This window comes from Rhagoletis zephyria, unplaced genomic scaffold, assembly GCF_001687245.7.
Source record: "Rhagoletis zephyria isolate East Lansing unplaced genomic scaffold, Rhagoletis_zephyria_1.1 Rzeph_scaffold_13107, whole genome shotgun sequence".
NCBI lineage: Eukaryota > Metazoa > Arthropoda > Insecta > Diptera > Tephritidae > Rhagoletis > Rhagoletis zephyria.
The window spans coordinates 1-16,200 of NW_016170178.1; the positions used below are offsets into that span (position 1 = coordinate 1).

At 39.8% G+C, this 16,200-nt stretch overlaps 2 protein-coding genes across 4 annotated transcripts; one reads left to right on the forward strand and one right to left on the reverse strand.

Moving 5' to 3' along the window:
* The first annotated feature begins 1,581 nt into the window (after positions 1 to 1,581).
* aop (ETS variant transcription factor anterior open) lies at positions 1,582 to 5,835 on the forward strand. The gene is made up of 4 exons (XM_017634284.1): positions 1,582 to 2,381; positions 2,537 to 3,889; positions 3,958 to 4,894; positions 4,977 to 5,835. Exons 2-4 carry the CDS (start codon positions 2,725 to 2,727, stop codon positions 5,275 to 5,277), a joined length of 2,403 nt encoding a protein of 800 aa, XP_017489773.1. The 5' UTR covers positions 1,582 to 2,381; positions 2,537 to 2,724; the 3' UTR covers positions 5,278 to 5,835.
* An 8,599-nt stretch (positions 5,836 to 14,434) lies between these two features.
* LOC108377981 (putative apoptosis-inducing factor 1, mitochondrial) lies at positions 14,435 to 16,200 on the reverse strand. 3 transcript variants are annotated; one of them, XM_017634283.1, is made up of 3 exons: positions 16,166 to 16,185; positions 15,755 to 15,756; positions 14,435 to 15,364 (listed from the first exon to the last, which is right to left on the reverse strand). In XM_017634283.1, exon 3 carries the CDS (start codon positions 15,339 to 15,341, stop codon positions 14,958 to 14,960), a length of 384 nt encoding a protein of 127 aa, XP_017489772.1. In that variant the 5' UTR covers positions 15,342 to 15,364; positions 15,755 to 15,756; positions 16,166 to 16,185; the 3' UTR covers positions 14,435 to 14,957. The 3 variants fall into 3 exon arrangements, with proteins under 3 accessions (XP_017489772.1, XP_017489771.1, XP_017489770.1); XM_017634282.1 differs by lacking the exon at positions 15,755 to 15,756 and having other exon boundaries at positions 16,162 to 16,200; XM_017634281.1 differs by lacking the exon at positions 15,755 to 15,756 and having other exon boundaries at positions 16,166 to 16,194.

Here is a 16,200-nt window from a genome sequence, read left to right on the forward strand (position 1 = left end):
TGTGTACGTCAAGTCCGGTAAATCGACAACTTATGCGCAGTTAAGGAAAACTGATTTCTAGAGATTCAAATTTACAAACTTTTGTATACGTCGATTCCGGCAATCCAACTTTGTACGCAGTAAACACGAACCAGCTGATTTGAAGCCAGTAAAAGGGTTCGATGCTGATATTGTAGCATATTCCGAATCTTTTCGCTTTATTTAATTTCATTCTCCATTTGATTTACTAGCATCTGTTTAGCCGCTTGGTTTGAGTGTCGTCGGTTAACTAGTTTCCAGTTAACAGCCAGTAACCTAATGAGGTAAGCTAAAATGTTGCCGATTTCGTCAGACCAGGTTAGATTAGGTAGCAGAGCAGGGCTTCCATTGCCCATTTTGAAAAACGCTGTGAATGCTCAAAATGAAGTTCTGCTGGCAGTTGATATCCAACCCAGTAAGTTCCCTGAGGGTTTTCATAAAATCCGAGGTGTTTAAACCTTATCCCTTCAAAAAACCATGTCACCATGTTTGGTGGCACCACGTGAGTTCCTTTTAGATTGTGACAAGTCGAACTCGTAACAGCATCGAAAACTGGCCTTGGACCACCTTGGGCCCACCACCGGCCGGAATTAGCTTGCAAATTTGTTTGCCGGCGGTTAATCCAACTAATCGATTATCTGTGCAGGAATAGACCGCAATTAGTCGCAGAACCTCATTCAAGCCTCTGACCGGTATATTTGAAAAAAAAAATAATCAACTTTTCTGTTCGCGGATGGTTCGAAGATACGGACGATTTTTCAGCAAAAGTATTCACTGGTAAAATCAGATGTGTCCTTGGGAATCAGACGGAAGCAGCCGTACTAAGAAACACGTCGAAATTACAGTGTACTGATGGGTCTCCCCCATAGAGCTTAACACCTTCTCTGTTGGCTTTGTGGGTTCTAAGTTACGGAATTTACTGATGGCGCGCTTCAACTTAGTCCATAAATATTTAACATTTTATTAGTAGTGGTAGAACACTAATACGTTGGACGTCTCTAAGAGAGAACATTTAGCTGAACGTAGAAAAAAATCTAGGTCCCTTGGCTACCTTGTAGACAGGTGGTCTTAAAGTTAGAACTAGGAACGTTGATTTTCAGTAAATACGAAGTTCCAAACCACTTCACGACGCAGTCCAGCAACCTCATTACTCTAACAAAGTCAAAACTCATGATATTTTTTATGAGGCTCAATGAGGTTTTTATTCAATAGGTTTCTATGCGGCGACCATAAATAGAATATCCAATCGAATTACTACATTGCCAAGTTTACCCATTCGTTTCCAGTAATTTAAGAGTTCTGATATATCGGCCACTATAACCAAGTGGTTAGAGATACGTACTACTACTCAGCAGGACCTTGGTTCGATCCCAGGCGCGAGCAACATCTTAATTAGGAAACAATTTCTCTAACAGCGGTCGCCCTCGGCAGGCAACGGCAAAACATCCGCGTGCATTTCTGCCTTGAAAAAGCTGCTCATAAAACCATTTTGGTCTTCTTTGCTATGTAGACTCTGTACACTGAAGCAGTTTATTAAATTAAGTATGTTTATACCATCCGCGTTTTTACCTGCATAATACCACTATGCCACGAGCAAATCTTGTCGTTAAGCTTGCTTTCCTGTGTGCGCGCATCCGGCACATTACAATTGCGAACGTATGTCTTCTCACCTCACCGCCGCCGCACCGCACCGCAACTCATCACCGACCAGCGAAATTTTTTGGAAACGAAAATTAACATATTGCGCGATTAAAACAAGAAATATCGAAACAGTTTTCATAAACAAGAAATTGCTGCTTTTGGAGGCGCGAACGCTGTAAAAGGTGTTTTGCGTTGTTGCGTCTTTGCTGTACTGTATTATTGTTGTGCTTTTGCGCATTTTGCGAGCTCATCCACAGCTCGCGCGCCGTGCGGAACCCAAGCAACAACGTCTCAGACAGCCTACAGCTGCGCATACATACATAGCTTCAATATGTGGTGGTGCTGCTGCTGCTGTTGCTGTGCGCCACTGAAGATGCTGTGTGTGGGTTGGGCGCAGCGTTGCGCGTTTTGCTGCAACCCGTTTTTAGCGGGGGTACGGCGCACAGCTGTATGGATACACATCCGCAAGAAACAGCGGTACGTCGTCAGCGGATGTGTTTGTTTATTTGTCTTCTTTTTTTTATGAGTTTCTTTATGTATGTACGAATGTGCGTGTGTATGTCGAAATCACCACAAAACGATTTGCATTTACATATTTCGTTGTCGATTTTCGACTTCAATACGCCGCAAACGAATTCCCAAGCGGAAGTGTGCATTCGAATACACCCACACACCAAGTGAATTGCTGCCTGCTGCCTGCTTCTGCTGCACCCTTTCGCCCCGTTAGTTCCGCGACTTTTTCTTTATTATTATTTTTGATTTGGTTTTGTATAGCCGCAGTTAGTCAGTAGTCTCGAATATCGATTTCGTAAACTTTATCTCATGTTCATAATTTTTTCTTGCTAACTTTTTTTCTCTCTCTCTCTGCTCTTTCCAGATTCAGTTCGTACGCTCGTTTGTTCATCGTACTGCTAACTAGCTTGCGCGCAACTTGTTTAGCAGCAGTGTGCTGTGTGCTGTCTGTGGTCGACCCAGCGACCCAGTAGAGCAACAGCAGTCGTATTTCCGTGTGGCGTTGGTCAACACAAACAATTAAAATCGAGCACGCGCGTCTGGTGGTTCAAAATGAAAATGCTTCCCGTACAGCTGTCGTTGAATCCGCCCCTCGGCCTCTGGAGTGATATGTTGTGGCGTTGCCCACCGGCGCCCTCAAGCCAATTGGCCGAATTGAAGACACAACTACCGCCATCATTGCCATCCGATCCGCGTTTGTGGGGTCGCGAAGATGTCACAGTGTTTTTGCGTTTCTGCGAGCGCGAATTCGACTTGCCCAAAGTGGATCATGATCTCTTCCAAATGAACGGCAAAGCGCTTTGTCTACTCACACGCGCCGACTTCGGTCACCGTTGTCCGGGCGCAGGCGATGTGCTGCACAACGTATTGCAAATGCTCATCATCGAGTCACACATGATGCAATGGCACTTGCCCAACAGTCCCGTCACGCCTACCAGCCGCTACCCGCTTTCGCCGCACAGCCATCCGCCGACGCCAACTTGGCCGCCCATCGGCGCGCCGCCAGACAGTCCCTTCCATAATGCGCACATGCATCACTTCATGGCGCCCAATTCGGTCACACTCAGCCCGCCACCATCGGTGGATTCGCAAGCCAGCAGCCCGCCACAAAGTCAAGAACAAAATTTGGCTGCAGCAGCAGCAGCTGCCGCCGCGGCCGCCGCCGTCGCTTCTTCGTCTTCGGTGAGCACAAGCAGCAGCAGCAGTAGTAGCACCAGCAGTGGAAGCAGCAATAGCGGCGCTGGTGGGTTGGGTGCCAGCAATAGCAACGCTATGAGCGTAAGCGGCAACCTTGTGCCACCCGCCATCTCGGTAACCATGAGCGCTGGCAACGGCTACTCTGCGCACCATGCGACGACGGCCAGTACTGGCGCTAGCAGCAATCAGTCCGATTCCGATGAAGAGGGCAGTTATGCAGACTTGGCAGCGGCCAATAGCTTGGCTAAGAGTGGCGCCGCAGCAGCCGTGGTGGCCTCGCACTATAGCGCCAGTCCGCCGACCACACCCATTCTAAAGGACATGCCGCAGAGTTTGTCGCAGCAGATTACCAATAGCTTTGTGAATTCGTGGTCGCAGAGCCAAGCAGCGCAGGCGGCCATGGGGCAGAAGTATCAGCAGAATGGGGGCGCTGGCGGTTCGGTCTCGGCGCCGACGACGCCCAGCTACATGCAGCCTGTGAAGCGTGAATTCTTTCCGGAAACAACGGAACCCAATACAAGTAAGTGAAGAGATTGGGATTTAAGTCACATTTTTTTGCTTACTAATAATTTCTCCTCTCTCCACCAGATGGTCGCTTGCTGTGGGACTTCTTGCAGCAATTGCTCAATGATCGCAATCAAAAGTACAGCGACTTGATCGCGTGGAAGTGTCGCGACACTGGCGTCTTCAAAATCGTCGATCCTGCTGGTTTGGCCAAACTTTGGGGCATACAAAAGAATCATCTCTCGATGAACTACGATAAAATGTCGCGCGCGTTGCGCTACTACTACCGCGTCAACATATTACGCAAAGTGCAAGGTGAGCGTCACTGCTATCAATTTCTGCGCAATCCAACCGAGTTGAAAAATATTAAGAATATATCGCTGCTGCGCCAAACCGTTGCTGGCAATGGCGGCCCGACAGCAGCAGGCGGCGCTAATGGCAGCAATGGCGCTGGTAACGTGTCTGCGAACAACAACAACAACAGTAATGCCAACCATAACAACACTAATAGCAATCAGTCTCCCAGTACAAATTTGAGCAGCACAAATTGGACATTACCGCATCAGCAATCACCACAGCGACATACAGCAGCGTCGCATGGCAACAACGGCACCGGTAACCTGAACGGCAACAATCACAGCCACAACCACAACCTTAGCCTTAGCCATCCGCACAGTAATGGTGGTGGTGTCGCCAATCAGCATATGAGTCTTCCAGCGGCGGTAGCTGCTGCGGCCGCCGCTGCTTATGGGCCACCACCCACATCGCCGCTCTTCATGCACGCCATCAATGGGGCCTTCCAATACTTGTCGAATACGGCGGGCGCACCACCCAATTCGCCTGCAATGCCACACACGCCCAGCGAGAAATTTCAATTTGGCGTAGTCAAGGTGGAACACAACAGCAGCGAGTCGCGCTCACCCGATCACAGCGATGAGCTAAAGCCAACCGATCTTAGTGTGGCGGGTAGCAGTAGCGAAAAGCGGCCTTATTCAAGTCCATCGGCAGAGGATTGTTATCCGTAAGTATGCAATGCGCTTAAAGTGGCAATAATATGCAAGCAAGACTAAATGAATTCTCGCTCTCTTCCTCCTCCACTCTAGACTTATCCGCAATGCTGACGGACTTACCACAATTAAATTGATACGCTACAACAATGATAATGAAACACATGCAGCCAAGCAGTCAGCGCATGAGCAATTGCAACAGCAACAACAACAGCTGCAGCAGCAGCAAGCCAATAGCGCTTCAGACTGCAACAACAGTGTTGAGCAGCAGCAGCAGCAGCAGCAACATACGCCTATGGACCATACGGATAATGAGTGTCATGAGGATGAGTCCGCCGCTAACGCCGCGGCCGCTGCTGCTGGCGGCAGTCTAATGCCAACCGATCTGCGCAAATAAGGAGTGAGCTGAAGTAGCTAACAGTATATGACAATATTACTAAGTAAGACGATGGTGAGCCAGGTGCAAGAGGAGTATATGAGTTACTGAAAGCGCAGGACAATCAAAGGATAAAAGCAAGACGAAGGAAGAGTAGGATCTGAGGCGTGAAAATACGAAGGCAAAAGGCAGGCAGCTACACGAAATGTTTGCAGTGCCTATTAAAAACTGTGAAACAGAAGAATACTTCAGTTTAGCTACTTTTTCTTGCAACAGTGCCAAATCTAGGCTCAAGCATTGTCGGAGAGAGCGATAGAGAGAGGAAAACACAATTCAGTTAAAATTGCTTTACGGTATGTGAACGGCAGTAAGTGAACGCGAACATGGCTGAGGGAAAAGAGCATTCGTTGCACTTAAAGAAATTTGACATGGACAGAGTTTCTTGGAGTTGAGGAAAATGTTCGAAAAATAATCTAAATCAAAAATAGTGATTTCAAGTGTGCAAGCACACAGGCAAATAATAACTGCATACAGATATATGTAGGTATGTTGCATACATACATNACATATTGTATACATTTAGCAAGAAAAAAGAAAATTATTATTAGTTCAATGTTTATAGGCATAAAGTTGCATATTTATATGTATGAAAGTACATGCATATATACATATGCATTGTTTAAAAATTTCAACACTAATATACTCATTAGTAATGCATCAAAACTAAATTAAAAATACTGCAAATAGTTTTAAACACTCACAGACACACACTGACCAGCGGAAAAAAATTGTTTTATTATTAGATAAAAAACACATACACGCACGCTTACACAGCGGTGTACATATACTAATTTTAAGTAGTATTTTGTGTTGAACCAAAAGTGCGGAATTTTCGAAATTTTGTTGAGTTTTAGTAAACAAAGATTGTAAACAGTGTTTTGAAAATGATTTTAAATGATGAGCCAAGTTAGAGAAAGGGAGATAATTCAACGCAGCGGCAAGCATTTAAAGCTGCGACGATCGCAGAAAGCTTTTAAATTATTTATGCGCTCTCAGGTAAAATCTTGAAAAAGCTGTAAAAAGTTTCTGCTACGGGTTATATTTTGGTCGTGACTGATGTAAAGCAATATTGGCCAGAGAGAGCTTTTATATTGGGTATGCGCCCGCTCCAACACAAATCAGTATTGGCCAGAGGGAAGAAAGGGAGCTTTTACCCAATACTCCTTCAAATGAAATTTTTGGAAAGTGGAAAATGTCGATATACTCGTATGTAAAACTAAATCAAAAGCTTGGCAAACAACACTCTCGCGACAACTAGCAAAATTACAAAAAGCTTTCAAAATCTTCTCATACAGGATAAATTTTGGACGTGACCTATGCAAAACAAACATGACTAGAGAGAGCTTTTATTGTCTAAAAGCTTAGAAAAGCGCCAGCTTCTACATATGGCGCTTTAAAATGGTCAATTTCGACAAACTCGTATGTAAAACTAACTCAAAAGCTTAGTAAAAAATATTCTGGCGAGAACCCGACAAATTACTAAAAGCTTTAAAAAGTTTCTGCTAGGATATAGACTAACGTAAAACTATATTCAGTTATCCCAGCTCCTCAAAAAGCAGTACTGACCAAGGAGCGAAGAGAGCTTTTACCCGAAAAGTGGCCAAATTCGAAATGATCGTAAATAAAGCTTACATAAAAGCTCGACGACCTTACAAAAACAGCTTTAAAACTTTTGGTACGTTATCGAGAGTAATGCTGCGAATTAAAGTTAATTTGCTCTGCAACTTTCAAAGAGAGAATGGGAGGCCTCGTAAAAGCTTCAAATATGCATCGGGCATCTGAAAGCGTAGAAGTTAAGAGTTATTGGCAGCATTGAGAGTCTAAGATCAAAATCTGGAATTTTCTAAGCTCGGCGGTCACAGTCTTATGAAAGCTTCAATGGCTTATGCAAGCTCCTTTTATGTAAAAGTGACAGCAAAGCCTGAGCGACGTACCGGAAACTAGAGTTTTATAATCACTTGAAGTGTTTATGAAAGCTAGATTCACCTAGCCGTCTACAATTACGTCAGTGAAATCTTGGCAGTTGCAATTTTATGAAGGTTTAAACGACTTCTGCAAGCTATTTTTACCCAAGGTCCAGAAACTAAAGTTTTATATAGAATTTAAATATTTATGAAAGCTAGTTTCACCTAATTTAACAGCATTGATTAGGTCTTTATGTTAAAATCTGTTAAGTGAAATGCTCATATAGAAAAAATCAACGCAAGTCAGTTAAAAGGAGAGAAAGCTTTTTCTCCATTCCCGTTTTCATATACACAAATATAGTTAACCGCAATTAAAAAGCTTTTATGATTGAAAGATTCCTTCGAAAGCAGTCGCGAAAGTTTAATTTTTACTTGAATTTGCTTTGCAGTTTTAAACGCTCGAAAGCTCATTTCGGAAAGCTCGACGGAAGCATATATTTAGTTTAACGAATTCAGTAAAAATTACACAGTTTTGGCAATTTTAGTGCGATAAAAAAAAATATTCGTATAAAACACCTTAACAATTTTTGCTCATCGACTAAACAATTTTCCGAAAATTCTACACAAATAAATTTTATATTTTTTGTTGCTCGTATTGTTACGTAAACATCCAAACAAAGGATGAAATGTGCCAACTGCAATTTTTATATTTTAAAAATAAATGCTTTTTTTTAATTAAATACAGACGAGATGTACTATATCTTTTAAACTTAGCCTGCATATTTTAAGTAAGAAAATTATTTTTAATACATATTATTAAGTTTCTTTCACGCAAATGCAAGTTTTATATTTTGCAAAAAAAAAACAAGAATATAAATAAATATGTATGTATGTATTTAAGCAAATACTTTCAGTATACATATAAAAAAAAAACAAAAAATATTTTCGTAGTCTAAATTTTAAGTGACCCTTTTTAAGCTTTACAATAACGCCTCGGAACAGGTTTCAGCAACGGCGACAAACACACACACACACACACATGTATACAAAAGCATGCATCAACCGAGTTTTAAAACACACACAAACACTCATATTAACACACACACTGTCAGCGTTATAAACAAATTATTTGTATTCGTTTTATTGTTGTTTGTAGTTTTAAAAATTTAAATAAAATAATTAAAAATAGTGACAATAGTTGAAGTATGTAAAACAAACGTAGATCTTAATGCAGGCAAGTTAGTAAAAACATTTGCCAGTTGTTGCAATTCTAATAGAAAACACACATACATACATACAAAGCAGAAGTGAAATTATTAACAAAAATTAAAACAGTAAAATGAGTTATTTGCTCCTTTTTTATTAAAAATATGCTACTAAGCAAAATGTGCGCACGCATACAACACTCCACACACACACAAACACACACACACATAACCAACTGTACACCAACTCGCACGCATTTGCACACAACAGTTAGTAATTTTTTTTTTATTATTATCTACATTTTATTATTATTATTATTATTCATAAATGTACAAACAACACAAAAACGGAAAATGTATTAAAAATAATTATTTTGTTTTGTTTACAAAAGAAAGGAAAAAGAAAAGTTTTTGCAGAAACAAATGTGATAGAAAATGAAAAAAAAAGCAAAATGTTAAAAAAAAATAAATAGCATACATAGGCGTCTATGCATTTTTGTAATACAACAACACACGTGTTCATTTCGTTGCTTGAAAATTGGCTTTAAATTAGTAGAAAAAGAAGAAATTATAAGAAAGCAGAACAACAGTAAAAAGCTAATTGTATATTTTTTCTCTATAATTATAATTAGTGCTTAAGTGTCCACAATTAAAAGCTTTTAATTTTTTCTTTTGTTTTGTTTTAAAATTCAATTTAAACAAAAAGAAAATATTTCTTCATCCATTGGCTTCCATTTTCTTTGTGTTAGCACATTTACATATACATATTAATTTTATGCTATTTTCTACTTTAATGCTAATTGTAGTAATTGAAAAAAAAAATTAAAATAAATAAAATGATAACTTACCATTAATTGCAATTAAGTTTTAGTTTTATACAACACACATTATTAAATATACAAATAAATAAAATTAATTGAAATCTTAAATGGAGTTTGTCATTTTAGCCACCGGAATAGATCGGTATTCGCAGGCCCGTCGAGAAGGGGAGTCAACGCGGTCAATTGACTCGGGCCCGGCTGAATGTCAGGGGCTCGGCGAAGGATATAAAATTAAAAAAAATAATAATAATTAAAAAACTTTGACAAATGCAAAAGTAAAAATTAATTGAACTCAAGAGGAGTTCTGTGATTTTCTTCAATATAAAAGTAAAAGTATGTTCCATGATAAAAACATAACAAGGTAAAACCATTGAGAGGCAGTCTGACGTTTGCCAACAATATAATTTTAAAATCAAAACTCAAACTCACACACACATTCTCATTTTCAATCTCAAACAACAACAATTGTGAACAATTTAATTTTTTTATTTTCAATTTTATATGATTTTAAAATGTTGGCAAACGTCAGAACAAAATCATGGCCGACGAATTGAGAGAATGAATTTACCTTGTAATGTTTTTATCATGGTATGTTCATTGAAAAAAAAAGAAAACACTCGCTCATGATATAAAAAAGAAGGTAGTTTCAATAAACAACTTTTGACGGATAATAAAATTTTTTGAAGTTTCATAAGTTGTGGGTATTCTCCACGGTCTTGCCACTCTGATAATATTAAAACAATAAATTGGAGTATTTTCTTTCCCACATTTATACCAATTTAATAATATTTCAAATCAAAAATCATTAACAGTGCTTGATAATTTTTTTACTTACGGGGTTCGCACCTTTTTTATTAAAAATATATAAAATGTATAATGTTAAAGGAGACTTCGTCGGAATTGTTCTTTTTATTTTATAATAAAAATCACGAGAGCATTTTGTTGTTATTTTTTCATTTTCTTATTTTGAATGCCAATCTTGCGTTTTAAAAATCTATTTCTAAAGAATGTTCTTTCCAAATAAAGTCTTTTTATAATTCTCATAACTTAACATGCAAAACAAAAACTGGGAAAAATTATTACTGTTTTGCTTTATATTTTTTGTGAATATTTGTTCACATGAAATTCGTGATAGGGCGGAATATTTTGGTCTAAATTTACTTTTAAATTACTCATCCGATTTTGCAAAAAAATTTGTTTGTGGTTAGCGTATCACCCTTAACTTCTACAAATTTCGAATTTAAAATATCCAATGAATGCAAAAAACCCCATTTTTGAGATTATGCTTTAAATTTCAGGTTCATCATATTCGACATCTTTGAGTAGACTGATGAAATCTTCTGCTTAAAAAAAATATACTGCTCGTGATCAGTTAGCAAGAATTTAATGAAATCCCATAATTTTATTTTTAATTTTATTAAAATTAAAAGTTTTGTGGCTCTTTGTAGCATTTAGAATTGGCTTTTTTTCGGCCTCGGCCTTGCCCACCCCTGGGCTAGGCTCTTCTGAACCGCTTTTATTTTTCGTTCTACATACGTTGTTATTGGAAGCCCGAAACGTTTCGGTACCGAGTAACGATCAATTCTTAAAAGTATCGACTCAGCACATTACTACAAACACCACATTCAACGCAGTCAAGAGCTTCCACATCGCAAAAACACGATAGCAATCATAAAGAAGATGAAAAATTAAATGACTTCAAGCAGTCGCAAGCGTCGTTCCGAGGTAGACATCCACCACAGAATTTGACCCCAATAGGAGAATTTGGGAGTCATTTGAAATACGGAAGTAACCCTACTACTAGTTTTCATTGGAAATGAAAAAAATTCTAACTTTCATACGGTGTTCGCATGAGGCGATGTTCCAGATAATTTTGAACCGATTAGTTGAATCAACTAAAAGTTGCCTCAAAAATCGCCTCATGCGAACACTATTACGGCTATATACGATATGGCGTATGAGTAACATTTTCCATGTTTTCCTGCTCCTATTTCATACAAGAATTCTTGCACATTTTTATTTCACTATTCAATACTTGTTGAGATTTTTTTGGGCAGGAGAAAAGGCTTTAAAACAAAGGAAAAAAAAATTACAAAGGAAATACCTTGGAGCAATAGATATATTGGATCTGACCGCCGAGACAAGACCAGATGTGAAAGGTATATTGAAGACCTCTTTTTGCCTCAAAATTCTAATCGCAATTGACAACAGGAGTCAAAATTGACGAGCCAGAGATGCCGCCATTGATGGGAAGATCTTAAAGATTTGAGAAATCAGTGGTCATTTACTCTGCAGGAATGCAAAACGGTAACTGGAAATGTTGGTTCTAATGATGTGTTCCAAAACAAACGGCATAGAACGAGAAAACTCAGTGACAAATTACTTCAAGAATCCAAGGATCCGAATTATGAGAAGAGGTATTCTACTACTTCTATTGGAACATGAAAAATTTTCAAATTCTTTTCTTATTTTGAAATACCTTCAGCTAAACGAAGAAACATCCTCCTGTGAAACTTACGATGTCTTACTTATCGCTTTTATTTTAGAAATAGATAGATAGACCAACTAGCCTCGGAACTTTAGACATTTGACTTAGATTAGACTTTGAATCCATCAGCTGAATGTTTGCTGACCGAAACGCCTGGAGAGTTTTTTTTTACGTTTTACTTGACCAAAGGCATATATCAGGTACGTTTCCGAACTTGCCAGAAGTTGCAAGTTCTTGCCAGAATTTACCAGAAAGTGTTCCCGTGCTCGATTCTCCGGCAAATGGGAGGACAAATAAGGGAGTAAACGAGGTTCTCTACTTGTCAGAATTCTGACTTGAGTTGCAAAATTTTACCAGAAGAATTTTTGCTAGTCAAAAAAAGTGTCAAACCAACCGCTGTTTTGTATTGTCAAAGCAAATTAAAATTTTTTCCAGAAAAGTTGAGGAACGGAACTATCGTGACCCTCATAATGAAAGACCCAATCTACATTTTTGTTTCTTTGAAAGGTGATTAAAAAACTTAACGGAATTTGCTATTCTTAAGTACCGAATTTCTGGATAACTGTATTACTTACCCTCCTTAGCGATTTTGGTCGAGTCCAAAACAGCACACCAGTCGTTTCTGAGCCAATGAACCTTGTCTGAACAGCTCGGAGAGGTCCTTGGTGTCGAAACGGCTTGGAGAAGTGCTTCCCAATTTTGATGGAGCAGGTGGTATTGCTGAACCTTATTTTACGTTTCAGTACTATCGAAAGCGGCTTTGCAGTCGACAAATACATAGGTGGTGAGGGTCGACCCTCTTCTCGCGGGTCTTTTCCATGAGTTGCCGTATCGTAAATATCTGGTCTATGGTGGATTTGTCAGTTCTAAAGCCTCACTGATAAGGCCCAATCAGTTTGTTGACGGTGGGCTTCAGTATTTCACACAATACACCCGATAAGACCTTGTAACCTATGCTTAGAAGACTGATCCCGCGGTAGTTGGCGCGTACGGCGGGGTCGCCTTTCCTGTGGATTGGGCTAAGCTAAAATCCGAATATTTCTTCAGCGGCGGTACTTAATGAACGGGAAATGTGATTCCACTGCCCGCTTATGTCGGATTGTTGAAGGGTGCTCTCAGAGAGCAGGTCTGAGAGTCGAGTGGCGAATAAATTGGCCGTCTATTGTGGTTGCTGCATTTCTACGTTAAGCTTTCCTTGGGCGCACCTTTTTTGCAGAACAGGTGCGTGTCGTGGATGCAACAAGATAGTGGTCCGAGTCGATGTTTGACCCTCGCAGTGTACGTACGTCTTAAATACTGTAAGCGTGCCTTCCGCCCATCACAAAATGATCGATTTGGTTTCTCGTTTTTTTGAGCGCACAGATGAGCGAGATATTCAGCCTCATTGCGTAAGTCGTAAATTAGGCTCAATTGTACGACTCGACAATATTGGCATTGTATACAGCCGTGCTGAAATAAGTAAACGACGAAAATCGTCGTAAACTATACAGTGCTGCCAAGTTTTCCCACTTTAATACACTAGTCGAGTGGAAATTTTAGGCAATGGCGTGAAACTTAAGATACGATTCGACTCTCGAAAAACGACTTGCATTCGACACGGCTCTCGCAATGAGGGCGATTGAAGAATCTAGCTGAAGAATTGAAGCGGATTGTGGCTAGACGTTCGTCCAACAGGGTGAACGCCAGTACTCGGCGAAGCAGTCTCTCTCTTATAACAAATCCATAACAGAATTCGCGCTCCTTTACGTGGCCGCTGTAGTAGACGTCGCAAGGCTCTACGCTTACCTTGCCTTGCACAATGTAACGCAGGGCCTGTTCGAGGCACGTAATAAAAGCGGCATTACTGCCGTACTGATGAAAAATGGCAACATTGTTGCAACTGCCCAACTGATAATACATTGCTAGAAATTCACACAGAATGTGATACTTTAATAATTCGCGCAACACTGCGGTTGTGATTGCAACTCGAACAAGCCCGCATTGCTTGGTTGGCGGTGATGTCAGCCTTTGTCTTCCCGAGGACATCAACCAGCCGGGCAGAGGCCGCTTTCCCATCCAATCAGAGTCCGATAGCCCTTTATACTTTTGCCGTGGTCGTCATCAAAAGTAGAGGATCTTATCTGAGGTTTTCTTTTCTTTTCCATTGAGCGGGACCCAAACCACGAGGTTTTACGCCTTCTCACTTTAGCTCGCGCCCAAACGGGTGTTTGGTCGCTACCCAGAGGATGCGTAGATACAAATCCATACTTGCGAGAGCTACCGTCAGACATTTGCAGTGTTTACTCTTGGTTTTGATTATCATCCTTAGGATGCCTTTTGTTCAGCCGGAGATAGACGCTGCCCATGTCCCACGACATTTTTCCGTGCCCAAGTTTTTGGGCATCAAACTATGATGGCGGCTTTATTTAGGTGGTACACGTAAGCATCGCTTTCACGCTGACTTGATGAACGAATCGGATGCTGACTTAGCTATTGGCCTTTAAGTCACCAGATCATAAAGCCCACCACGCCGATCTAGCTAGCTTGGGGCATGTTTCCTGAGGGGCTAGTTGTGTTCGCCAAAAGACTGCAATGCTGATATCGGTTCGATGATTGGAGTTGGGCAATGCATTGGACATTTATGGATGTATTCTCAACTACTATTTAAGGTCACTCAGGATCTTTTTAACCTGTCGATTTTCAGTACAAAAATACAGTTAGTTGGCGGACAAGAATTTACCAGCACAGTAAAAATAGTCCTTAACAATTTATTAATTAAAATTTCTTATTTTACTGTGTATCGTTTAATTTTTTTTTTCAAGCACTCAAAAAATTCCCGTTAATATCTTAAGGATTAAATTATAGTGATCTTATATATTTAAAAATGGATAATAGTCGTTTTTGTAAGTATTTATTTGGTTTTAATTAAGACTTCGTGCTACCGCTTTGTTAAAATAAAGCTTAAATGCTAGACAATTTGTGAAATTATACCGACTCTGCATTAGAATTTCTTCCTCCTCTTCTCAGTGGCAGTGGCACCCAACCAGAGCATAATAATCAATTTTAATTGCAACAGACGTAAATTATTTTTAGCTCTATAGTGGATGCGATTGACTTGAGTGTTGGCGCGTGTTCTAACCCAAGTGCAAATTTACACGTGTAATTCAACTAACGGTAACAAACATTTTTACCTAACCAAATTATTATTAAACATTACAGATTTGTATCTACGCTTTTTTCGGAACTACGCATGGATTTCGAAGAGTTTCGCAACTTCATTTAAATCGTCATATTTCTTATTCTGATTGATAATTGTCCGCGCCAAACCAATACGATTGAAGAGGTTCCACAATAAAATACCCACTATCTTTTCATCTTTCATATAGAAAATAACCCCACGCCCATAATCTTCAGCATCTTTCGGATCACACTTAACGTCCGGTGCTTCCGTGTTCACAGTTACTGTATCCCCACTGCCGCCACTCTCGCCGGCTGTTTGAGCTAAATTATCGGTGCGACCTTCTGGATTTGGTGTTGGTAGTGCAAAAACACCAACAGTGGGCAAAGAAGCATCAACAAGGCCGATGCCTTCGTAACCGACTTCTGGACCCAAGTCAGACCAAAACATACTCTGATGCGCATAGGCCTTTTCTGTAAGGGATAAAAATGTTGATTAATAGACAAACACAAATGAAAGATACATACATACGTCGTTTAAAGTACTAAACCGCGTAACAAGATAGTGAAAAAGCGCGTATGTGAGGTGCATAAATAATTTTCTAGAGAGTAAAAACACTCATATTTCAAAATGGTTCTCTTTTTTATAAAGCAATCGCATTCTGGCTGGTATATCTCAGGACGAATGGATAAGGATTCAGTCAAGAGCTTGTGTGAGCAAATCTAATATATGCGGTTTTGTACTTTAAACGTCGACATGTACAAAAATTATAATTAAATGTGGGATCATTGTTGAACAAATGTGGGACATTGTTGAATTAGTGAGTTTCAGGACACCAGGTAATGTCAAACCTCTGAGTGTACTTCTGCAATTTGAAAGCTTCTCATAACTTTTTGGCGAACGGACACGGCATGAAAATGCAGCTCCCTTCATCTGTGTGATTAAATAAAACACAAATGGAAGAAGTTTGCGCAACCACTTAGCAAAAATTCTAGCAACAAATATTTATATAATATTATGAAAATGCCATTACTATTGTGTCTTTCTGACTACATATAGGCAGTTCTTAGTTCTGCAAAGATTTTGTTTCCGGTAAAGGTTTTGTTCTGCTACGTTTTGATTATGAACCAATTATACAGATCCGACCTGACATGGCGCCAAAATTACATACAGCAGCCAGAAAATAACTTTTTTGTTTTGATTCATCTTATCAGACCTTGTGTAAGTGGATCATGCGTTCTGAAATCAATTCTAATGTCATATAAATTACTCACTTTTTCCAACCATGTTTTCACCCGCTAATCTGCCT